At 40.8% G+C, this 25,984-nt stretch overlaps 1 protein-coding gene across 1 annotated transcript; it reads right to left on the bottom strand.

The window, feature by feature from the left end:
- Positions 1–21,028: 21,028 nt before the first annotated feature.
- LOC104443676 ((-)-germacrene D synthase) lies at positions 21,029–24,047 on the bottom strand. Its single transcript, XM_039312602.1, has 8 exons — positions 23,844–24,047; positions 23,461–23,749; positions 22,902–23,277; positions 22,504–22,710; positions 22,266–22,440; positions 21,932–22,180; positions 21,485–21,822; positions 21,029–21,425 (listed from the first exon to the last, which is right to left on the bottom strand). The coding sequence occupies exons 1-8, from the start codon at positions 23,982–23,984 to the stop codon at positions 21,377–21,379; spliced, it is 1,824 nt and encodes a 607-aa protein (XP_039168536.1). The 5' UTR covers positions 23,985–24,047; the 3' UTR covers positions 21,029–21,376.
- Between the last annotated feature and the right edge of the window lie 1,937 nt (positions 24,048–25,984).

Here is a 25,984-nt window from a genome sequence, read left to right as displayed (position 1 = left end):
CGAATGGAGGATTTGGGAATTGCTCCCAAAGGAAAGGCTGAGGAAGCACTTGCGAACATTCCAAGTGACCCTCGTATATCGGGACTGAATCCGACTGACGGGAACGATGATGATAAAATGTTCAGTGAATTTCAACCTAGAATGGGTGTTACTGCGAAGGTGAAGGGAAAAAGGATGGATTTGTTTAAATCAAAGGAACAGGAGAATATGTTCTTCAGACTGTTGAAACGAGGGGTGATAAACCCTAGGGGTGTTGATTTCGATTTCTTGGATGCCATTAATGTGAACTTAAGGGAGAAGTTCAATCTGCTTCAACTTGAGCAATTTTGCTCCGATACCACAGACGGTTATGCGCAATTGACAGCATACTTCTATTCAAATCTTAGCTTTTTAGATGCGAATAGAATATCCTTTAGTGTTCGAGACCAAGTCTATGAGGTAGATGTGGACATGTTGGCAGACATAATTGGAGTTGAAAGAGGACGATATAAACCAATCAAGGTTTCAATTGCTCGTACCACACCGGAACTTGTCAAAGACAGAGTACGAAGGAAGAGTTACCTACTCAAGAATGCATGCCATCAACATCTTGCTTCACAAAATTGTGATCAACTGTATCAGGCCAAAGTCTACATCCAAGACTGACGTGTCTAACTCCGAGGCGAAATTGATGTACGTGATCAATTCAGGGAAAAAGTTCTCTCTCCCTCACACCATTCTCTTTCACATGTACAGAGCAATGGTGAAGGACAAGGGCCAATTGCCTTATCCAGGTCTTGTGACCAAGATCTTCAGACACTTGAACATTGAACCTCCACATACTCTTTGTATTCGACCATGCGACAAAATGGTGGTGGGTTTGAAAATGCTGACAAAAATGCGTTTGAAAGAGCTTAATAAGGCAATGGAGAAGTTCAAAGTGAAGACTCCAAAGATCTTCTACATCAAAGAGAAAAGGAAGGAGCCCATGGGTGCTCCATCCAAAAATATGAGAACTCTTATCTTGGAGGATGAAGATGAGGAGGAAGATCTCACTATCTCTCGCATTGAAAAGGACCGGACGTTCCGTACCTGAATCAACGAACGACGAAGAAAGGAAAAGAAGCGTAAGAAAAGAACAGAGAGAAGAAGAGGGACAACCAAAGAACAGAGAAGCGGAGGAGCAACAAGAGAAAGAGAAAGAAGACGAAGAGAAAGAAGCTGAAGAAGAAGGAGAAGCAGTAAAAGAAAAGTCTGCAGATGAAGCCGCAGAGAAAGGGAATCAAGATGCTCAGGAGCATGACCATCACTCTTCCCCAATTGAGGTCCTAGAGACAGGGGGAGATGGCGAGCAAGGAAGGACTACTCCACATGCTGTCAACAGTGAAGGTGTGAATCGCTCACCAGCAAATCCAGAAGATTTTCAGGCTTCTCAAATGCCTGAGGAAGGACATGATACGTCAACACCAAATCTGCTCGATTACACCGAAGTTCCATCGTCTGCCTTCACTCCATCCGAAAGAGCAAATGCGAGCACACAGATGGACAATATCGCAGATTTTCGTCGTATCCTTGATGTTCTTCTGGAAATGCAGGGTCAAATCTATGCTCGAATGTGAACTTCAAGTCATGAAGAATGCTGGACAAGCATCTTCTACCCCGCAGATCAAATGAAAGACCTTGCTCTTCAAAATCAAGCCAATGCCAAAGGAGAAGAGGTGGCTCATCTACGGGAAGACTTGAAGAGGCTGGAAGGCATAGTCCAGTCGATGGGAGATTTCCAGATTGTGCGCGTTCCCAAGCAGACTTGACTATTCTCTCACCTTTTTAATGATGACAAAAAGGGGGAGAATTGCAATTTGAACTCTTTAAAACTCTTTTGAACTCTTTAAACTTTGACGTGTTTGAATATTTGAGTATGACTTGGGTGTGAACTTGAATTTGACTGACTTGTGTGTGGATTTTGATGTTTGACTGTTTGCATTTATATCAAGTGTTGTTGTATGGTCTTACTCATGAAAGACTAACCGATTTTCTGTGGATGCAGAGTCTGGTTGATTTATTAATCTTTATGAGATAGCCATTTTGCTTGAGTAATGTTTTGCAGGTCAAAGTTGTTCAAATCTACAGGAAAGTTTTGTCACCATCAAAAAGGGGGAGATTGTTGGAGAAATCTTTCTAGAATATTTTGAAGCTGACAAAACGTTTCTATCAGTCTAGTCTGGATAAATACAGACCTTCTGTTTAGAGTCTGAAGACTTTCAGATCACCAGACTCAGCACTCAAGACTCAAGACTCAAGACTATTCTCATTGACAGTTTTTTCTAATCCAGTGATGAAGGCAATCCAGAGCCGAAGTATTTGGTTGAGGATTTAGTCCTATCCTCTGGAGAAGATCTCTTGGCTGGATAAAAATAACGGATTCTTTTATTCGTAATCAAGATCGTTTGAAGATCCGATGGTCGACGAAATATTCTTGGAAGGTTCTATTCTTGGAAACCAAGATCCTGATTGTATGGGCGAATAGGATTGATGGGCTATCGTTAGGTTCCTTTAATAGCTCGAATGATCTTCTTGATTGATTCCGTCCAACGGGTAGATTGGAGGAATTCCTTTGGTAAGTGCCAACGGGTATGATGGCATAAAGGAGTATAAAAGGAAGACATTCTAGTTGCTTTAGTGCATGACAGATAGAGAAATTCCAGAGTCTGAAGCACCTTAATTATTAGTCGATACATTTTGAGCGAAATTGTATACACAAAGAGTGTCTATACTTAGTGATATCTTGAGCGAGTGTGGTAGATCATCTACACCGAGAAATCAAGGGAGAACATCGCTGTAACATCTCTTTGTTCATAGTGGAATCCAGCCAATAGGCTGTCAGTGCAGAAGAGTGGACGTAGGCTTGAAATAAGTCGAACCACTATAAACCGCGTGTTCAATTTTCTCTTCCCTTCTCTCAGTCTTACTTTGATTATTATTTGTCTCAAATCTATCAACTGTCTGTTATTGTGCAATTATCGAGAAAAATCATTTATATACCTATTCACCCCCCTCTAGGTATGTATACTAGCTATATCACATGTGACCAGGCAGGAACATGTGACTGGGCGGTGGCGGCGGCAACCTTCAAACACGTTGCCGCATGGTCGCAACAAAACCACCTGCACGAGAGGGAAGCTGCCATTTCTGAGATCGAATTCAGCTGTAAGATGCTTCTTGACAAGCTCAAGGAGTTCAAAGGGAAAAAAATTGGAAGTGATTCAAAAGGCCTCCACTTTCGCTGGAGAAACGGTGGCATAGGCACACCACAACGACCTGCTGCTTCTGCCATACCCTAGCCGCCCTCCACTTCGTCTTTCGAGCTTTTACCCCACGCAAGTCTGCCCGAAATGGGATGAGCTCTTCCAATCTTACAGACGAATTAAAGAAGAATATGAATGAGATCGAGAAGGATTCAGGGCGAAGCGGGTCGAGAAACCAGGGCCTTCGACTGGGCCGTTTCATTGGTTCAGCAGCCGAGACGGTGGCTACTCTTGTTGGCGTGATATTAATACTGAGCTTGGCTGGTTTTGGTGCCGAGTCTGAGACAAGCACTGGCCCCTTAAAGCATCTGCGTCTGTTCTTGAGACAAGTAGTTAGAAGCAGCGAACGAGGTGTTCAGTGTCCTCCGGAAAAAAAGTATCAGTTGTGGAGAACGGGCAACCTGGATGCCTTTCTAAGGAGAGAGTTGAAGTTCCATTTGAGCCTATTGTTGCAATATCTGATGTCAACTAGCTAGTAGCCGCCGCCACCGCCCGATCGCACGTCGCTGCTAGCTCCCACCGGTCCTCGCTCTGGCAACGGTTTCTTTCCTTTTGGTTTCGTTCGTGAACGTGGATTGGAGAAGAAAACTGTCAACTTTGGGACTCTTAATTATAAAGCTTTGACTATTTTTTTATTCAATCTTTTGGACAATTATACCCTTATTTTGGTTGCCGGAAATATTACATGCTTGCCAACCGATGAGCATTTGCTTGGTGAGCAAGCTTTGTCCCTTATGTGAGATTGATTTGGACACTTCACACACTTATTTGAAACAATGTATACTTTAAACTTTCTTTTGAGAGAATGAAAATACTTCGTACTTTTATTTGAAATTATATGTATTTAAATTAATAGCAATGTCTCCTAAACACAATACTTAAATAGCTAAATAAGGGCTTTAAAAAAAACAAAAGCTAAATAAGGAAATTTCCAATTTTTAAAGCATTCCCATTGTATCCGATGCTTTCAAACGAAAATTATCATCATTGAGTGCAGAATTTTTTAACCATGGCATTCAAACTAGAGGGAAAATGACATTAATAGTTGCACAATTTTAACTCGATATATAATGTCATTCATAAATTTAATATGTTCAATGTTTCCTTCAACTACCGTTAAATGTTTAGTGTTGTCCTTTGAAATTGATCAAATGACAAATTAAACGTTATTCAATTACATGATATATTATACACCAAGTTGGACTTTTGAAATGATGTGTCCGTCTGTTTTTTATCCATGTGCTTTTATTCTCTAGTTAACAAGGAAAAATAATTAGAGTTTAAAATAAACCTCTTCCCCTACTTCAACTTATCATCTTCTTCCTCAAAATCAAACTTCTGGCAATAATTGCTTGGAGCCTTAGGGAAGAAGATGGTTTGATGTGTTAAGGTCGATGTCAATGATGGGGATCTTAGGGCCGTGGAGGGCAAGCCACCTAAATATGCCCGTGTAGGTGAAGATGTCGAATCCGACCAAATTGGAGGTGAGGTTGCACGAGTCGGAGAATCTACCGTGCTTAGGCACTTAGGATCCGAGTATTTCTCAAAGGACAAACAGGATTGATGGTGATGAGTCCCATGCCACGGAACTTGTCTTTGTGGTAAAAAAAGCTGATGTTGTCATTGTGGAGATCACGTTCAGGTTTTGAAAAGGGCCGAATTGGAAAGCAAAACCGTTTGGAAAGTTACTGAAGGAATGATGTGAAATTTCATTTTGATTTCTACTCGAATGAGAGCAATGTTCCTCGACTAGAACTTCTGAATAGTTGGAGGATTGAGATCTCCAAATTTTACTAGTGATGATGATGATGTTTATGAAATTGCTGTTGTTTTGGAATGAGGAATCGTTTCTTAATATGAATATGTTAGATTCTTTCACCGCCGGTGTTTTGCGATGATAATTGATGTTTTCAGAGTTGAAAATTTGTCGAAATTTTTAGCAAAAGAAAATTCATGTCCGCCCTCTAAACAAGCTTGGCTTGTTACTGTGGACAGAGCCTTATACGTAGTGATCATTAATGTACTTGTCTAAGGTGAAAGACAAATTTGAGAGATGAAAACACCATGTAAATGGCTATCAAACCATTTTAGAGTCAGCATGCAGATTGAAATTGCATTCATTTACCTCTTTTTAGGTACTAGAACAAATCAGGATTCCAACACTTAAAACATCTACTTACGGTCAATTTTCCTCTTTCTTGAAGACCTCTTTTTTTTTTTTTTTGGGGTCAAAATTCTTGAAGACCTCATTAAACTGACACTTCCGATATCGTCTTGCTTTTGCTGCTGGACGAAAGATATGCACTCCATCAATCTGATTTCAAATCTCTATGTAACAAAACGAGATGTCACACGATATGGGTCTAATTATCTCCATAGCTGTACACCACATGAATCACCCACAACTGCAGTCGGATGGAGAAACGCTTCATTGATGTCCGTCCACGCATCGACCACTCGTTTCCACCTTTCCCTTTCGGTTTCCTGCTCCAAAACGCTGTGTTCATTCATGAACAACTCCACTGCAGATGCCACGTGCCCCCTCTTTTGCTCAAACTACGTGTTGAATGACATTGGTGTTTTAGATCTAGACATTATTTCCAACAAAGTGGTGGGTTTTATTAGATTATTGGAGGATGACAATGTTTTAATGAGACCTGGTGAGAGGCAATGTCATCCATGAGTTGACTTTGTTATTTATTTTTTTGTGATCCCACATTTTAGACCCGCATTTTCTCTTAAAGGTTGCGACTGTTCGACATACATTTTTCCACGCTTCGTACCCTTTCGTGACAACCGTCCGTCTTGATGGGAGACGATGTATAAATAGGGACGTACGTTCATTTCTGACGGGTGATCAAGGTCTAACACAAAATCCTCACATTTAGAATACACCATCAGTACGTGAGGAAATTTGGTTAGTAGAGTGCGCCTATTACCTTCTTGATTTCAGGCTTTTCTGACGAACGCGAACAAGAACAATGGCTGGAGGTTTGTTTTCAATTGATCCTGGCTTCCGCATATTAATTTTTATGTCTTACATTTGGTATCAGAGCGTGTTTATTGCCTCTGCCTTGTTTTTTCGAATTTTTTGGTGTATTTTTCGGGCATTTTAGACATGAACAGTAACTCGACATTTTGAGGCCAAGAGAGAAACTCCCAAATTCCGGGCAAAATCCGCACGACCCACCCTTTGATTTTGGACCCATTCGGTCGCACCGCCATGAGGAACGTTAGCCATGAGTTTTTCCCGTATATTGGTGTTCGCCGGAGGCTAATCGGGCGGCGGAAGTCTCTGTGGTTGAAGTTTTGTGTTTTTGGGAATTTTCTTATGATTTGGGGCTTATTTCTTCGTCATTTTCGCCGAAACTTGAACCCATGTAGTCGTGCTGGCATGCTCTTCAAAACCCATAATTCATTTCGGTCTGAGATGGGCTGTCGGAGAAGAAACGGCCGGTGAAACCGCGGCGGAACGGCGAAAAACGGCGAAGAAAGGGTTCTGTTCGCGCGAGGAAGAAGGCGTGTGGATCCCACGCGCGCGCTGCGGTTGCAGGCGCGTGGAATCCACGCGCCACGCGCTCTCACGCGCGCGGCAGTTGCCAGGCGCGTGCGTTGCACGCGCCTGTGCGCTGAACGCGCACGTGCTCGGCACGCGCCCGTCGTCTCCCACCCGCGGCTTCTTTTGCACTTTTGCCCCAAATTTTTCATGTTTTTGCAATCTTGCCCTTGGCCAATTTATTTATTTACTGTTCTGCCCTTGATGTATTTATTTATTATGTTATTTTATACATAAAATTAAATGTCCAATGGTCCATATAATTAATTAATTAGAGAGTGGCCACAGCATCTTTAATTAATTAAATTATATATTAAAAGCCTCCGGATCATATTTAGAAATGGACATTGATTGTAATTAATTATATTAATATGATGAATTTTATCCCACAGGAATTTTCATTATATTAATATGATTAATTAGGATGAAATATCATATTATTTTTCTTAATTTACCCACAGGATTAAGAAAATGCATATAATATGGTAGTTTCTTCATGAAGTAATTATGAATCTATTTAAATTAAAAACTTAGCCCACAGGTAGTTTTTATGTTATGTGATTCATATTGTGACATGTTTACATTGGTAAAACATGATTTATTTGTACATATTTGCCTCAAATTTTGTGACATAAGCATGATTATTTGATATGCAGTTTCGCAACCTGTGAATTTCTCTGAATTTAAGTTTGATGTTCCTATACTGAATGGTGAGAACTATAAAGTTTGGAAGGAGTAAGTTCTTCTTCAATTGGGGTGGATGGACATTGACTATGCTATAAGGAAAGACGAACCACCTGCTCCTACTGATTCGAGCACTCCAGCTGAGATAGCTCTTTATAACCAATGGGAGCGGTCCAACCGCGTTTGTGCCATGTTTATAAGAGCTAAGATATCTCCTAGTATTCGTGGTTCAGTTGTTCAGCATAACAATGCTAAGGCTTTATTGGAGGCCATAGATGCGCAATTTGAAAGTTCTGAGAAGGCGCATGCCATGACCCTGATTATGAAGTTTTCATCATTGAAGCTCACTAGTATTAGAGGTGTGCGTGAGCACATCATGCAAATGAGGAACATTGCAGCTCAGCTTAAGAACCTTGAGGTTGAGATATCTGAATCCTTCCTTGTGTATTATATTCTGAACACTCTTCCACAACAGTATGCACCTTTCAAGATCTCTTATAACACACATAAGAATAAATGGTCTATTAATGAACTCATGACCATGTGTGTTCAAGAGCAAGAAAGACTGGTTATGGAATTGGGAGAAAGTGCTCATTTGGCAACACAAGGAAAGAATAAGGGCTATGGCAAGCATAAGGGAAAAGGTAAAATACCTCCCCAAGCTGACATTAAGAAAGAATCCAAATGCTTCTTTTGTAAACAGAAGGGGCATATAAGGAAGGATTGTGTCAAATTTAAGGCCTGGCTCGAGAAGAAAGGTAATCCAATCTCTTGTGTTTGTTATGAATCTAATATGACTGATGTAAGTCACAACACTTGGTGGATTGATTCTGGATCTACAATCCATATTTCGAATTCCTTGCGGGGTTTTCAAAACCACCGGAAGCCGGTGGGAAGTGAACAAAGCATCTATTCAGAAACAAGATGCGTTCGCATGTGGAAGCTATTGGGACATATAGACTAGTTCTCAATAGTGGTTTTGTTTTAGATTTGGAAAAGACCTTTTATGTACCTAGTTTTTCTAGAAACTTAATTTCAGTTTCAAGACTTGTACCTTTGGGATACTCTTTTAACTTTTCAGATTCAAACTTCTTTTATCATTTAAATCTGAAATTGTCGGGAGTGGTACTTTGTCTGATGGTCTTTTTCGAATTAATTTACAAGACAATGCCTATTATGATGCGATGCATGTTCATGATAAAGTTGGTATGAAACGATGTGTTGTGAAAGAACATTCCTCTATGTTGTGGCACCGGAGATTGGGACATATCTCCATAGAAAGAATTAAGCGATTAGTAAATGATGGAGTACTTGGTACATTAGATTTTACCGATTGTGATACTTGTGTGGACTGCATAAAGGGAAATCAGACTAACAAGTCAAAGAAAGGTGCCAAGAGGAGTACAGAAATATTAGAAATCATACATACAGATATTTGTAGTCTGGATATGGACTCATGTGGTCAGAAATACTTCATCTCCTTTATAGATGATTATTCACGTTATATGTATCTCTACTTGATTCATAATAAATATGAAGCATTAGATGCCTTTAAAGTATTTAAGGCGGAAGTAGAGAAACAATGCAATAAGCAAATTAAGATCGTGAGATCAGATAGAGGTGGAGAATTCTATGGTAGATACACTGAAGATGGACAAGTACCTGGTCCATTTGCAAGGTTTCTTCAAGAGCATGGGATAGTTGCCCAATATACTATGCCTGGTTCTCCGGACCAAAATGGCGTAGCAGAAAGAAGAAATCGGACCTTATTAGACATGGTGGGTAGTATGCTTAGCAGCTCCAAACTTCCTAAATTCTTATGGACTGAAGCACTTAAGACGGCAATGTACATATTAAACCGAGTTCCGACCAAGGCTGTCCCAAAGACACCTTTTGAGTTATTTAAGGGTTGGAAACCAAGTTTGCATCATGTGCGCGTTTGGGGATGCCCGTCTGAAGTGAGAATTTATAATCCACAAGAAAAGAAGTTGGACCCAAGGACCATAAGTGGGTATTTCATTGGATATGCCGAAAGGTCTAAGGGATACAGGTTTTATTGTCCATCTCATACCACTAGGATTGTGGAATCAAGAAATGCTAAATTTCTTGAAAATGACTTGATCAGTGGGAGCGATCGACCAAGGGATCATGTTCCTAAGGAAGATCAATCGACACACTCAACTTTCCACCTCAAGTTTAAGATTGGTTGTTGCTCATAATGCCCTTCGCTTCAGCCGGCTATTGAACAACCAATTGTTGAAGTTCCACAACCTGCTGATATTGATCCAGTAGATCCAGTTGTTCAGCAATTACCAGAAACCGTTGAACAACCAGTTGAGCAACATGCTCCTCAAGAGAATGTTGATCCAACATTGAGAAGATCTGCTAGAACAAGGAAATCGGCTATTCCTAGTGATTATATTGTGTATTTACAAGAGTCTGACTACAATATTGGAGCTGAGAATGATCCTGAAACGTTTTCACAAGCCATAGATAGTGATAAATCCAATTTGTGGTATAATGCCATGAAGGAAGAGATGAGTTCTATGGCATCTAACAAAGTCTGGGATTTGGTTGAGTTACCTGATAGTGCGAAGGCTATTGGTTGTAAATGGGTCTTCAAAACTAAGAAAGATTCATTGGGTAACATTGAAAGATATAAAGCTAGACTTGTTGCCAAAGGATTCACTCAAAAGGAAGGAATCGATTATACTGAGACTTTTTCTCCTGTATCTAAGAAATATTCTCTTCGTATTGTTTTGGCATTGGTTGCCCATTTTGATATGGAATTACATCAGATGGATGTGAAAACGGCGTTCCTCAATGGAGAACTAGAGGAGGAGGTTTACATGAAACAACCCGAAGGATTCTCCTCTAGTAAAGGTGAGCATTTGGTGTGCAAGCTTAAGAAATCTATATATGGCTTGAAACAAGCATCCCGCCAATGGTACTTAAGGTTTCATGATGTTATCTCTTCATTTGGTTTTATAGAGAATGTCATGGATCAATGTATATACCAGAAAGTTAGTGGGAGCAAAATTTGTTTCCTTGTGCTGTATGTGGATGATATACTACTTGCAACCAATGATAAGGGGTTGCTACATGAGGTGAAACAGTTCCTCTCTAGGAGTTTTGACATGAAGGATATGGGTGAGGCATCTTATGTCATTGGCATTAAGATCCATAGAGATAGATCTCGAGGAATTTTAGGACTATCTCAAGAAACCTATATCAATAAGGTCCTAGAGAGATTTCGGATGAAAGATTGTTCACCAAGTATAGCACCCATTGTGAAGGGTGACAGTTCAATTTGAACCAATGCCCGAAGAACGATCTAGAAAGGGAACAAATGTGCAACATTCCATATGCTTCTGCTGTTGGAAGCTTGATGTATGCTCAGGTTTGCACTCGACCTGACATCGCTTTTGCTGTTGGAATGTTGGGAAGATATCAGAGTAATCCAGGTTTAGACCACTGGAGAGCTGCAAAGAAAGTGTTGAGATACCTTCAAGGTACCAAAGACTATATGCTTATGTATAGACGGACTGACAACCTGGAAGTGATCGGTTATTCGGATGCGGACTTCGCGGGTTGCATTGATTCACGAAAATCAACATCTGGATATATTTTCATGTTAGCTGGCGGAGCCGTGTCATGGAGAAGTGCCAAGCAGACTTTGACTGCTACTTCCACTATGGAGGCTGAGTTCGTTTCTTGTTTTGAGGCTACCTCGCATGGTGTATGGTTGAAGAGTTTCATTGCTGGGCTTAGAATTGTTGATTCTATTTCTAGGCCGTTAAGAATATATTGTGACAATTCAGCTGCAGTTTTTATGGCTAAAAATGCCAAAAGTGGCAGTCGAAGTAAGCATATTGACATTAAGTATTTAGCCATAAGGGAACGTGTTAAGGAGAATAAAGTGGTCATTGAACACGTTAGCACTGAATTGATGATAGCTGATCCTTTAACTAAAGGCATGCCACCAATGAAGTATAAGGATCATGTAACTAGTATGGGAATAGGTCCCATTATGTGATTTGTCGACATATGAACGATTTTTGTTGTATGGAACTCTTATTCAGTTGTAATGTTGATTCTCAATTTTTGTGTACACATTTTGTTGTTTATGAGAATAACATTTATCCTTGGTTCTGGAATAAACATGAGGTTTATTCATTAAGATATGTTGTCACATATAGGCTGACATTAAAGCAATAAGATGCATTGTGATACATGGAAGATATTACTCACTCTTAGAGGACATGTCGCCATGATTCATGTGTTTTGTTTCTTTTCTTTAAGCATAAAGTTTTCGTGGAATTAGTTGGACAATTCGTATGATGAAAATGATGGGATCAAGTGGGAGAATGTTATTTATTTTTTTGTGATCCCACATTTTAGACCCGCATTTTCTCTTAAAGGTTGCGACTGTTCGACATACATTTTTCCACGCTTCGTACCCTTTCGTGACAACCGTCCGTCTTGATGGGAGACGATGTATAAATAGGGACGTACGTTCATTTCTGACGGGTGATCAAGGTCTAACACAAAATCCTCACATTTAGAATACACCATCAGTACGTGAGGAAATTTGGTTAGTAGAGTGCGCCTATTACCTTCTTGATTTCAGGCTTTTCTGACGAACGCGAACAAGAACAATGGCTGGAGGTTTGTTTTCAATTGATCCTGGCTTCCGCATATTAATTTTTATGTCTTACAGACTTATGATTTGCGAAGCCTTCAAAATCTTGTAGTCAGCAAGCAACCATTCAAAGACATGTTTTGTGACCACATCGCCCATTCCCACAAGTGATGTGATCACTAACAATTCATAGCTAGATGTTGACAGTGCTAGGGGCTTGTACTCCTCCAGCGTTGGTGTCTAGTTGCTATAGAACCATTTGGTTTTGTATAAGTACACTTTCGCTTGCTTCTTCATCTGAGAAATCAAATATAGACAAATGAGTTAGGTTTTCTATGTAAAAATCCTCTTCAATGCATGCAAAGCGTAACAATGCTTCTTACGGATTCTTTTGCAATAGATGAGGCGGTATGATCTTTCCTTCATGGCCATTTCATTCCCTATTGCATCAAAGACATTGAGAAGCACCTTGTACCAAGCTTGCATATACTTTGGTAGGCCATCAATGGCATCAACATCCCACCTAAATTCAAGTCACAAAAAAAAAATGACACATTTGACTCGTTATGAAATCGATCAAATTCAAAAGTTTGAGAAAGAGAATGTGGATTATAGACTTCTTGATTGCTTCGGTGAAGATTACTAGTTCTTCCAACGTGCCATAGACATTGTAGATATCGTTGAGAATGGAAAGTAGGGCTGTCACTTTGATTAGTATATCTCTGGCCATGGGAAACTCCAGCTCAAAATATACTCCCGAGATCTAGAAGAACAATTCCACAATCCTCTCTCTAGCGAACAAGAACTTCCTTGCAATGCCTATATCCTTCCACCACCTATGATTGGACAAATAGGAGCAACATTGAAACTACTTTAGCTCGACGAAATCACATAGTTTAAACTCCTTTTTCTTCTCTTGTAAAAGACTTTCAAAAATGCCATTTAAAATTAGACGAGTAAACCTTTGGTAGTTTAGGCTTTGTTAAAACATAACTTGATTAATCTTGTAATCTTGCCAAGTTCCTTCTAAGTTGCTCTTGCAATAAGTTGGAATCTAGTTTAGTCAAGGTGAGCAAGACTTTGTCATGTGAAGGCTCTTCTTGATAGAGTGGATTATAATTCCTCGCCTTGAGCCTCAGCAGCCCATTGTGAAGTGGTTGCTTTAGGGCATGCTGCACTTGTTTTGCAAGACTAATGCTTACTTTGCTTTCATCAATCGATTCAAGGTGAGTTATAGCAAAAGGAAGCGCTTCTTCCATAATAGCATCGCCATGGCACCTTAAATGCCAAGCTTCATATAGACTTAGCAGGCCATGCACATCGGTAATGAGTGATTCTTAAAAGTTCCCTTCACCGGCGTTAAATTTGTCAAAAACCTCTGTGTGACCAAAATCAACATGGGAGAAAAAAATGTAGTTTATTATAAATTAGAAAGACGATATGCCTTGTCTTGTTTCACCTAAAGTTTGACTCACCAATAGTAAACTTCGCGGGAAATTTTCCCAAAAAGGATTTCTTTAGGTATCTTATTAAATCGGTAAGGTTAATCTAAAACATATCTGATGAAACATGGTAACCTTACTGTCGCAGCAATCGAAACGTAAGAGCAATCATGTGAAGATCGTTGCCCTTAAAAACTCCATGTAGAAGTCGAGAGTAATTTTTATGGATTTGTTCTATTTGTTAATCTATGTCATGTTTGAAATGGTAGAAAATTCCCAAGCGTCAGATTTGATCAATCAAGAGCAGCATTTGTGAGGGTTTAGCCACCACATCAGTCACCGTCTTCCTCACCTCTCCTTTCAATCCCTCAATCTGATCCTCCACTATTCCAAGATACTTGAACTCCTGCATATATGTTATACGCTACTTTCAATAAAAACAAGCATGATACACGTATATTTATACGCTCATTCACATGACCATATGAGAAAATGCTAACCATGGAGTTGGTGGGAGAAGCATATACGAGGAAGTAATCGCCCCATACGCTTGGATGAAAATCCGCCCACTGGTGTTCAACCGCACGGCTTGTTCCTTTGTTCGGAGAAGGAGATGGAATTGTCGAAACTGAAACCGACATATTTCCTTTTTTTCTGTATGTTTCGTTCTTGAGTTGAAGACCAAGGAGCGGCTGTTTGCATTGCAGAAGATCACCACTTGATGGGTATTTATAGACAATTGTGTTCATAACCATCTTGCTAGTTGGACTAGTTTTGAGACAAAACCTATCACATTTGGATGAATGTTACGCAAATGAGATTTTTTCATAATAAAAGAAGATATTCTCCTTATAATATAAATGATCTTGTTCATCACGTTGGAAAGTATGTTGCTTAGGGATCAATAAATTGTATATTTCTTCCAAACTAGAACCAATAGTCCTCTTTTAGAAAATTTGCACCTGTTCATTTATGCAGCGCGATGAATATCTCTTTGTGGCAAGCTGACTCTAATCATAAAGTGTACGAAGTATATTGTTTTCGACTTACCATTAGAGTTGCCTATTCGGTTGGTGGTTGTTTTGCTAGAATTGAATCGGTGACGAAATACCTTTCAATTTTTCCAAAAAGATGTCTCACCCGAATTGGATCATAATCAAGTAACTCTCGAATATAGATGAATCTATGTGTGAATCGACTATGGTTGCGAAGGACGCTATTTTGATTTTGGGTAGGAAAATAAATGGCAAGAAATTTAAAACCATGAAGATTGGAGGCAATGTCGGCTAGCAGAAAAAAAAGATAAAGATAAAATTGCAAAAAAGTTGAATTCTGTGATTAATTGAAGAGCTTTACAGAGAATAATTAAAGCCTACAATGGATGATTTGAAAGGGTTATTAAATTCAAAAGTAATAACATCCTAATACTATTTGCGGTAACAAGAAGTTACAGCAATCTTGTTCATAAAAAGTTACAAAATTCCCAAAATAAGGGCACTAAGCATAACCACTCAACAATTACCTATATGAAAATATCGTCACTCAACAAGGACACGTCGATGTTGATAATTGATGTTTGCTGTCAATAACTTTCTTGGCGAGTTGTCAATATTCTTCAAGTTGTCAATTGTTCTTTTTATCAATGACTTCTATTGTTTACCAAACTTTGCTATTATCAACTAAGTTTGTCACTTGTAGATTATACTCAAAAGTTGGTCATTTTATTGGTGTTGTTGGCACCTAATTTGTGTTTTCAAATATATAAAAAAGTTAATTATTTTATAAAAAATATTATTAATTAAAAATTAACTAATTAATTAATTAAATAAAAAAACGAAAACGAGAGAGACTAGGTTGGGCCGGATCCGACCTCAGCCCGGCCCGCCTCTCTTTCTCCTTTCCTCGTGCGGGCCTAGGCGCGGCCCACGGGCGGCCCAGGCCCTTCCTCCCCTCGGCCCGGCCCGCGCCCAGCTGTTTTCCTCCCCCTGGTGGTCTTCGCGCGCAGACCTGCAGAGGCAGGGGAGTGGCAGCAGCACAGTGACAGAGAGAGCAGGAGGATCGGGGTCCGGCGTGATCCGTGGGTCGGGGAGCAGGCCGGTCGACAAGCTGGCAAGGCAGGAGCCGGGCACGCCTACCGTGGGCCTTGAAGAGCTTGGAGAACACAAGCACCAGGGAGAGGACAGAACACAGAGAGAAGGACCAAGAGAGAGAGACAGAGAGAGAACCGAGAGGGAGCCGAGGAGCCACCGGAACGTCCATCTGCCGCCGGTGAGCTGCCGACCACCGCTGTAGTCCTCGGAGCCCAGCAACACAGAGAAGGAGAGAACAGAAACGAAGAGGAACGGGGGGAGCCGAGAGGAAACCGGAGAGAAGCGAGAGCGAAACAGAGGAGAACCGGCGAGGAGAGAAGTTCGTGGAGGTCAGCCAAGGAGCTGAAGACTCCCAGGGATGCCCCGCCGCCGCTGGTGAGCCACCGACCGCCGCCATTCTCATCGAAACGCAGGTAGGCATTTCGTCGAACACCTCCCATGCATCCATAAGACCGAGCTGGCCGGAGCTCATCCCGACCAGTTCGGGCGAGCTCCGGCCACCCGCCCCCCTTGCTGTATCCTCCGTTGTCCTGGCTTGCTTCGTTAGACCCTAGACACGCGCTCGGCCCTCGCCGAGCTCGATGCTTCTGTTTCCCACGTCGCCCGCCAATCGTTCGACAAAATGCCCGCTTGGAGAATCGCCCCTGTTTTCTTCGTTTAGAGCCCTCTCGCACCTCTCTCTCTCTCTGCCTCGCACCCCTATCCTTTCTACGTCGATTAGGTTGGGTTACTGGAAGCGGCGTCACCGGAGACGAGGGAGCTCGAGGCTGAACTAGTCCGCACACATCTCATCGCCGGAGTTCACCCCAAGGCGACCCTTGCCGCCGCCGCCGAAAGACCGACCTCAAAGATCAAGGGTCACCCTCGCCTGCCTAGCTGAGGAGGCATCGTCGTGCCATCGCCGGAGCACCCCTCCCGGAGCTGCCCGCCACCGTGCCTAGACCGAGTGGTCGCGAACCAGAGGGCAGGCCGAGTTGGGCCGGATCACGGATCGGCTCACTTGGCCTTTGTTTCCGTTTGGGCCCTTCATTTGGGCCCAATCAGGGCTGGTCGGGCCTAAACCAATTAGACCCGACCCGCCCTGACCGGGCCGAATCCAGGTCCGGTCAGACCGGACCCGGCTTGCGCCGACCAGGCCGAACCCGGTCCGGTCAGACCGAACCTGACCTGGTCCGGCCCGATAAATTATTATTTTATTATATATTTTTTAAATTAAAAAATAAAAAAAATCCAAAAATGATGGGTTTTGGTTAAGAATTGCCATATATTGTCTTCTTAGTGTAATTAGGCGTTAATTTGCTCGTATTTTGATGATATCGTATGTTTAATTTGTATATCTAATTATGTTTACTTGCACATGTTTAATTTTACTGTAATTAGGATCTTGGTAGTTATGATTGTTATTTTAATGATTGCGTATCTGCATGATTACTTCGCATGTTAGTGGATAGGTATATAATCAATCCAAACTGACTGACAAAAATCATTTATCTTAAAATGAACAAAATTAGGTACTAAAAGGACACTAATTGGTCCATTAGTGTAACTAAGTCTCCTTCCATGCCTCACTTGGTTTAACCAGCTCCAATAGGCTAGTAGCGATTCATTTTTGCAAAATTTTTAAGAATATCCCAATATCATGCGGGGTATGAGCTTAGGAGAGTCCACGCCTAATCATGGGTCTTAGATCCGTCATTTAAGCGATACCCTTAAACTTATTCCCTCCCCCCAATGGGTAAGTCGTGACAGGTGTGAGTAGTGGTGGAGCTCGATTGACTCTGCTGTGATCTTAGAAAACATTTGTTGAGTCACAAGGTTCTTATAGACACTATCCTTGCAGTCAAGCGGAAAGAGTTCCACCCGAACCATGAATAATTATCGAAATAGTTAGAAGTAGGAATACAAACGTTATTTCATTTTGCATGTCGTAATGTTGACTAGCGATCATCATGTAAGGAGCTTTCACACCGTCACTTTTGCTGAATACATCCATGGACAAAATATTTCGTGGAAGACATGCCCCTAAAATAAGGAGTCCCGTCACTTTTACCAACATTCATGGACAAAATCCTATTCATGCACCATAAGATGTGAATAAGATTTTGTCCAAGAATGTCGGTGCCAATAAAATATTTTCCAATAATGTTGGTAAAGGTGATGGTGGTGCGAAATCTTATCACGTTTTAAGAAGTAGACATCCTTACACGATGATTGCTAGTTTAAATGATGACTTGTAAAATGTAGATCACGATGATTCCCCTGCTTCTTACTATTTCGATGATTATTTATGGTCCAGATGGAGATCTTTTCACTAAATTGCAAGAAAAAGAAGCACCTGGTTCCAACCACCTTCGAATACAGCAAGAATAGTGTCTAGAGGTAAAAACAGGAACGACGTGACTCGACGAATGAATCCAAGATCGTGGTCAAGCCAATCGAGCTCCACCACTAACTGAGTTAGCCACTCAAATTGGAAGTCAAAAACCACACACTTCGTATGCTTTATGATTAGACTCAGCTTGTCACAAAAGGATAACAATACAAGTTTCCTGAAAAAGGGACCTTAACACTAGTTATGGAAGACACAAAATTTGTCGATTCATAAGCATTAATTTTTTTCCCAAAAGAAAATAGCTGTATTTAAATATAAGTCATATCAAGGATGGGATGGATAAGATCAAAGATACCTTAAGGAGTATATTTCCTTTTCATATGAAATAATCTCACTAGGGTGTTATTCATTGAAATGTTATTGATTTGATCTCAAAATTAGTCTCAGTAACATGTTGGTTATGAACATATTTTCTATAGATGCCCATCAAGTAGTGTGATGCTTTGCAACGCAAAGGGCCACTCGTAGATCGACGATTTGTGTATTGGTCTATTATCGAAAAATGAAACACGAAAAGTAGGGAAAATAGGCCAGTCGAGGTTTAAGAAATTTCATCTTCTTTTCCCAACAAAGGAACACCAACGAACGGATTTTCATCCGAGCGTTTGGGGTGATTACTACTGAAGCAACAAATCAAATAGCAAAATATAAGCATGGTTATAACAGGAAATCTTCTACAAATCAACAGGAAGATAATTTATCAAGGAGAGGATCCTTGAACTAATCATTTAAAGATTTTCCCTTGATTTTGTTTTTATTCAATTTTCATTTAGATAAATTACTATCTTTATGTTTACTTTCCACCATGATTATAGGTAACAATATTCTCATTTAAGATATTACTGTAAGTATCAATAAAATTAGTGTGGTCCATTCGATCCTTCTTTATTTTTATGGTATCAGAGCCACGAAAGGGCACATTGACCTTTTCTTATTAAAAAGGAAAATCAATATAACCATGCCATCTCATTCTTTAAACCTGTAATTTCCATTTTCTTCGAATATCAATGTGCAAACTTTGTTACATTGAAGCTCAATGAAAACAACTTTTGGTTTTAGGAGACACGGATATTGTCTCTAATCAAAAGTCCGAACTAGTTGGTTTCTTTATTGAAGAGATAACTGCACCACCGCGGACTTGGACATTTGTAGTGGAGCCGAAGTCAATGATCCGAGATATAAATCATGGATGCGGAGTGATCAACTCGTAAAATCTTGGCCTAAAAGGAAACAAAAATACCATAAGAAAAATTCTGAATAAAGGCTTTAAGTGAGTTCATTTTCTCACAAGAGGGTTCGAAGTTAATTTTGTTTTAATTAAGAGTTTGAAATAATCAACTTAATAATAAAGCCCTGACAAGCATGTGCATTTTACATGCCAATTTCAAACCATAATCAAGGGCATTTTTGTCCAAAAGTCAATGATACAAAATATACTGCGTGGATGCAGATTAATCCTCTCATAAGATCTTCACCCCAAAAGAAAGAAAAAAGAAGGGAAATTTTCAAATAATGATCTAAAGTGAGCTAATTTTTTCAAAAGAGTGCCTCGAGTAGACTTTATTTCATATAAAAGCCTAAAATAATCAATTTAATCTCAAACAAAAGCTTGGCAAGCATGTGCATTTAACATGTCAATTTCCAAACCATGATCAAGGGCATTTCGTCTAAATGCCCTTTTTTTTATTTCTTTTTTTATTTTCTCTCTCCATCCTCTTCTCCCTTCTTCCTCCCGAAAACTCTCCAATTCATCTTCTTCTTTAAGAAAAATAGAATGTCCTTGAGGGACTGTAGTCTCTAGCTTAGCTCAAGAGTGCGCAAGCTCTCAGGATCGAGTTCTAAGCCTCTAGGGCCCAGAAAGTGGTGAGTGATGCTCGTGATGATCTGGTTGTTGTCCTTCCTCTGTCGACCCACTTCGGCCATAAGCTCGCCCAAGCGCCTTTGCTTCTGCATCCCCGACCGCCTAGCCGACTCCTTGTTCGGCTCCATACTCTTCTTTTCCTCTGGATCTGTAACAACTCATCTCCAGAGCTTGAGCTTTGAATCTGAGTGATGATAGTGGTTGTTGTTCCCAAGGAGGAATTGGAATTCCCGCTCAAGGAAGCCAGCGTAATAGTCGAATCCTTACACCCGACTCGCAAAACACCAAATTAGTGAGAAAGCAAAAGGAACATCGATTAATACTATTTCAAATTATGATTATATTTCAAGATCTAAGTCGACTAGAAGAGAAAAAACACATAGGACCCAGATCCTAATGATGTTTAGCTAATTCAGAGAGCATGCCGGTAAAACTTTGGATTCTTTCCAAGTTGAACAAAGGCTGAATTGAGTTTTGCTGACAAATTAAGAACTCGGCAGAATGGAATGATCTAACCGCACCTTCAACTCCCAAAAGGCACAACGAACTCCCATTAAGACACTCAATTAGGCTGAGGACGAGGCAGGCATAAAAAGGATTCGTAGTCCAATGCATTTCTCATTCACTCATTCCGCGAAGCTCCCCACCATGGACGTGAGAAGTTAATAGTCCAACACTGGGACATCACACAGAGCATGCCATCTTCTCTGAGCTGATCGTCTACAGTTTATTTGGATGAGTTGCAGAACCATTGTTGCATTGTTTCTCGAGTCAGTGTCCTAGACTTTTCAGAGAATCGACTTGTCGTTTACATAGTTACAATGCTATTTTCTTATGCCAATGCTTTATGTAAATTATATGTGAATATGATTATGTTCAAATGTTGTCGGTGTGGACATCAAATTGAGGTCTCGAAAAGGCCAAATTGGAAAGCAAAAACAATTGGAAAGGTATTGAAGAAATGATGTAAATTTTCACTTTTTGGTTTTTACATGGACGATACCAATTTTCCACTGACAGATCTGCCGAATAGGTGGAAAGAATATTCATGTCATGCCTCTAAAGAAGCTTGCCTTGTTATTGTGGACATGGCCTTGCCATAATGATCATTAGAGAAGCATTACACGTTACATCATTTCTCGATAAAATCACACCCACACAAAAAGCTCTTCCTCAGAATGCTTGTGATCTTAACAGTATCATTGCCACATCTTAAGCACTATTAGAAAATAAACAAGCTCCATCTCTTGATCCTATATTCAGGAGTACAATATAAACACAAACTACTAAAGCATCGGAATTTCCAACTCTTGGAACAACTACTTCTGGTCGATTTTCCTCTTTGTTGAAGATCTTGATAAACTAACAATTCCCATATTGTTCACAACCGCTCCATCGCTTGTTTTCCTTTCTCTTGCTTCTATCTCATGGCGTCTTCATTTGCCGCTGGACGAAAGAAATGCATGCCATCAATCTGATTTCAAATCTTTACGTAATGAGAAGATACGTCACACTATCTTTAAGAGACGTTACCCATAATCTTGCCGAGTTCCTTCTTGTGCTCCTCTTGAGAGATGTGACACTGGTAAGGGGCTAATGAAGAGAGATGTCACGTGATCTTTGAGCAAGGCTCCAGAATGGGTGTAGTTATCTCCATCGCTATACAACACATGAATCACTCGTGAGAGATTGAGAATTCGCATTAGAATTGGCATTGGAACTGCGGTCGGACGAAGAAACGCCTCATTAATGTCCTTCCATGCATCAACCACTCGTTTGCGCAATTCCTTTTCGGTTTCCTGCTCCGAAACGCCGTGTTCTTTCATGAACAACTCCACTGAAGATGCTACGTGTCCCCTCTTTTGCTCAAACTGCACGTTGAACGACAGGGTGTTATTATATCGACATTATCTTCGACTAAGGGGTGGTCGATCTGATCTTATTAGATTATTAGAGGATGATAACTTTTTTTTATCAAACCTGGTGAGAGGCAATGCCATCCATGAGCCGACAGATGATTTGTGAAGCCTTCAAGATCTTGCAGTCGCCAAGCAACCATTCAAAAGCATGTTTCGTGACCACATCGCCCATTCCCACAAGCGACATGATTGCTAACATTTCATAGTCAGTTGTTAATAATGCAAGGGGCATGTACTCCTCTAGCGTTGGTGTGTAGTTGGTATGGAACCATTTGGCTTCGTGAAAGTACACTCTCGCTTGCTTCTTCATCTGAGAATTACATATAAACAAGAATGTTAGGGTATCTATTTAAGAATTGTGTTCGTTGCATGCAAAGTTTATCCATGATGCTTACGGCTTCTTTCGCATAGGTGAGGCGGTACGATCTTTCCTTCGTGGCCACTTCATTCCCTACTGCATCATAGACATCGAGAAGCACCTTGTACCAAGCTTGCATATACTTTGGTAGTCCATCCATGGCATCAACATCCCACCTATATTTGAGTCCCCAAAACATGACACACACGGCTCTTTATGAAATCAATCAAATTCAGAAGTTTGAGAAAAAGAATGGATTACGACTTCTCAATTGCTTCGTGAGGATTACAAGTTCTTCCAACGTGCCGTAGATGTCGTACATATCATCGAGAATGGATGTTAGAGCAATCACTTTGGTGAGTATATCTCTGGCCACGGCAAACTCCGGCTCAAAATATGCTCCTGAGATCCAGAAGAACAACTCCACAATCCTGTCTCTAGCAAATGGGAACTTCGTCGCAACATCTATATCCTTCCACCACCTATGATTGAACAGATAGGAGTGAAATCGAAAGTACTTTTGCTTGACCAATTCATATAGTTTAAACTCCTTTTTCTTCTCTTGCAAAAGACTTTCAAAAACACTCTTTAGAAGGGTAAATTGAAATTAGAAGAGTAAACCTTTGGTCTGGAAGCTAATTCTAAATTATGTTGTCACATGAAGTTGATTAACCTTGTAATATTGCCGAGTTCCTTCTGGTGTTGCTCTTGCAGTAAGTTGAAATCTAATTTAGCCAAGGCAAGCAAGACTTGGTCATGTGAAGGCTCCTCTTGGTAGAGTGGAACATAATGCCTTGCCTCAAGCCTTGGCAACCCCTTGTGAAGTGGCTGCCTTAGGGCATGCTTCACTTGTTTCGCAAGACTAGTGCTTACTTTGCTTTCATTGAGCGATTCAAGGTGAGTAATAGCAAAAAGAAGTGCTTCTTCCAAAATAGAATCACTGTGGCACCTTAAATGGCAAGCTTCATATAGACTTAGAAGTCCTTGTACATCGGTGATCAGCGATTCTCTAAAGTTCCCTTCGCCATCCTTGAATTTGTTAAAAACCTCTGTGCGACCAAAACCAATGTGGGGAAAAAAGATGCAGTCTATTACAAATTAGAAAGATGACGTGCCTAGTCTTGTTTCTCCTAAAATTTGACTTAGCAGCAGTAAACTTTGTGGCATTAATTTTCGAAAGAAGGATTTCTTTGGGTATCTTATTGGATTGGTTAACTAAATTTGAAACATACCTGATGAAACATTATAACCTTGTTGTCGTAGTAATCGAAAGATAAGAGCGATCATGTGAAGGTGATCGCCCTTAAAATCTCTGTACACAAGTCGAGAGTAACTTTTATGGATTTGTTCTAATTGCTCGTCTATTTCACGTTTGAAATGGTAGAAAATTCCCAAGCGTTGGATTTGATCGATCAAGTGCAGCACTTGTGAGGGCTTATTCACGACATCAGTCAGCATCTTCTTCACCTCTCCTTGCAATCCCTCAATCTGTTCCTCCACTCTTCCAACGTACTTTAACTCCTGCATGTGTTATATACGCTACTTTCAATAAAAGCAAGCATGATGCACGTACATTTATTCGCTCATTCACATGACCATATGAGAAACTGCTAACCACGGAGTTGGTGGGAGAAGCATATGCGAGGAAGTAATCGCCCCATATGCTTGGATGATAATCTGCCCAGCGGCGCTCAACCACGCGGCTTGATCCTTTGTTCGGAGAAGAAGACGGAATTGCTGAAACTGGAGCCGCCATATCTCCCTTTTTTTTGTATGCTTCGTTGGTGGATATCAGGCCAATACACAAGATGAAGACGAAGGAGTGGCTCTTTGCATTGTAGAACATCACTACTTGATGACCATTTATAGGGGGAAACTGACACAAATGGTCCATAAACTTTGTTCCAATGTGTAATGTGTTTCTGAACTTTTAATTTATTCCATGTGGTTCTAAAACTTTAGCCTAATGTGCAATATGGTTCATGAACTTTTACACAGTTCAATATGATTCCTAGAGTTTCAATACATATTCAATTTAGTCCCTAAGTTATATAAAAATATTCAATGTTGTCCTTGAACTTGAATTAATGAAATGATAATATTAAACATTTTCATATAGTTCATGAACTAAATTGAATATACACAAAAAAGTTTAGGGTCACATTGAGTAAATTAAAAGTTCAAGCACAATATTGCACATTGAGTTAGAATTCATGAATCACATTGAATAAATTAAAATTTCAAGACCTCTATTACACATTGAGCCAATGTTCAAGACCATTTGTGTCATTATCCCAATAGGCAAATTGTGTTCATAACCGCCTTTTTAGTTGGACTAGTTTTGAGACAACATTAATCACATTGGGCTCTGTTCATACATGCGGTCCGATGATTATCTCTTTGTAGTGAGCTGAGTATAATCATAAAGTACGCGTTTTTGACTTAAAATTTAAATTGCCTACTCGGATGGCGGTTGTTTTGCTCGAATTGAATCAACGACAAATTACCTTTCAAAATATCCAAAAAGATGTTTCATTAGAAATGAATCAATGATGAAGTACCATTCAAATATAAATGGATTTGTTGAGTTTGGACAAGAAAGTAAATGACGAGAAATTTAAAGGTACAAAGACTAGAGGTAATCACCACAATTTAAAAAACGGGTAAGGGCGTGTTTGGTAACGATTCTGTTCCCGGAAGTAGATTCTGATCAGAACTGATTCTTTTTTATTCTCGTTCCTGAACCGATTCTAAGCATTTTAAGCCGTTTGGTAACTCGTCCAAAATTTCTGATTCTAGAATAGAATTACGTTTGGTACCGTGCTCATTAATTCTGTTCCAAATCAATTTTTTTAATTTTTAAATAATTTTTTTTACTTTTTTACTTTTCTTTTTTCATTTATTCCTTTTCTTTTTCCTTTTCTTTTTTTCCTTTTTCTCATCTTCTTCTTCTTTCTTATGGCCGTCTTGTGGCCGGTCGCCGGACCGACGACCGCCGACGAGAGCCGGCGACCACCGGAGCGTCGTCGGTCCTCGGCGAGGCCGGCCCTCGTCGGCCGAGCCTCGCCGGCGCTTGGGCGAGGCTCGCCTAGCCCCGCCGGTGGTCGCCGGCCTCGTCGGGCCGGGTGAGGCCCGCTGTGCCACCGGTGGGCCGGGCGAGCCTCGCCGGTGGCCAGCGAGTCTTGCCCGGCCACCGGTGGGGCTAGGCAAGCCTCGGGGCCGGGCGTCGCGAGGCTTGCCCAGCCCCGCCCGGCCTCGGCGAGGCTCGGCCTCGCCGATTTGGGAGGCCGAGCCTCGCCGGTGGCTAGGCAAGCCTCCGACGAGCTCGCCGGACCTCGCCCTGGTCTGGCGAGCCTCCGCGAGCTCGCCGGACCGGCGGCCGGCGGCGGCGGCAGACAGCGGCGACGGATGGCGGACGGTGGCGGGTGGTGGTGGACAGCGGTCGCGAGATGGCCAAAGGGAAGAAGGAGGGTTCTTGATTTTGATTCTCAAATTCGTTTCCGAAACAAGAATCGACTTTTTTTTTGTTCTTGATTCTATTCCCAATCTGTTCCCGAGAACAAAAATTTTACCAAACGCGATTCTAGGCCCAAACTGATTCCAGGAACAAAGAATCAGAATTTGACCCTGTTTGGATGGTTACCAAACAAGGCCTAAGTTTGCAAAGAATGATAAGTTCTATGATTGAGTGGATAGGTTTAAAAAAAGTATGATGTGGCTATTTAAATCTACCATCAATGGTTACAAATGGTTATT

The sequence above is a fragment of the Eucalyptus grandis genome, chromosome 5, assembly GCF_016545825.1.
Source record: "Eucalyptus grandis isolate ANBG69807.140 chromosome 5, ASM1654582v1, whole genome shotgun sequence".
Classification (NCBI taxonomy): domain Eukaryota; kingdom Viridiplantae; phylum Streptophyta; class Magnoliopsida; order Myrtales; family Myrtaceae; genus Eucalyptus; species Eucalyptus grandis.
Note: the sequence above shows the minus strand (reverse complement) of the source record. Positions and strands in the feature narration are given on the sequence as shown.

Coding starts and splice junctions, on each gene's coding strand:
- LOC104443676 (XM_039312602.1), bottom strand. CDS start 23,984: ATGGCGGCTCCAGTTTCAGCAATTCCGTCTTCTTCTCCGAACAAAGGA. Junction 22,711..22,901: donor GAACTCGGCAATATTACAAG/GTTAATCAACTT, acceptor GTTCAATCATAG/GTGGTGGAAGGATATAGATG. Junction 21,823..21,931: donor ATGGCATTGCCTCTCACCAG/GTTTGATAAAAA, acceptor TTCAACGTGCAG/TTTGAGCAAAAGAGGGGACA.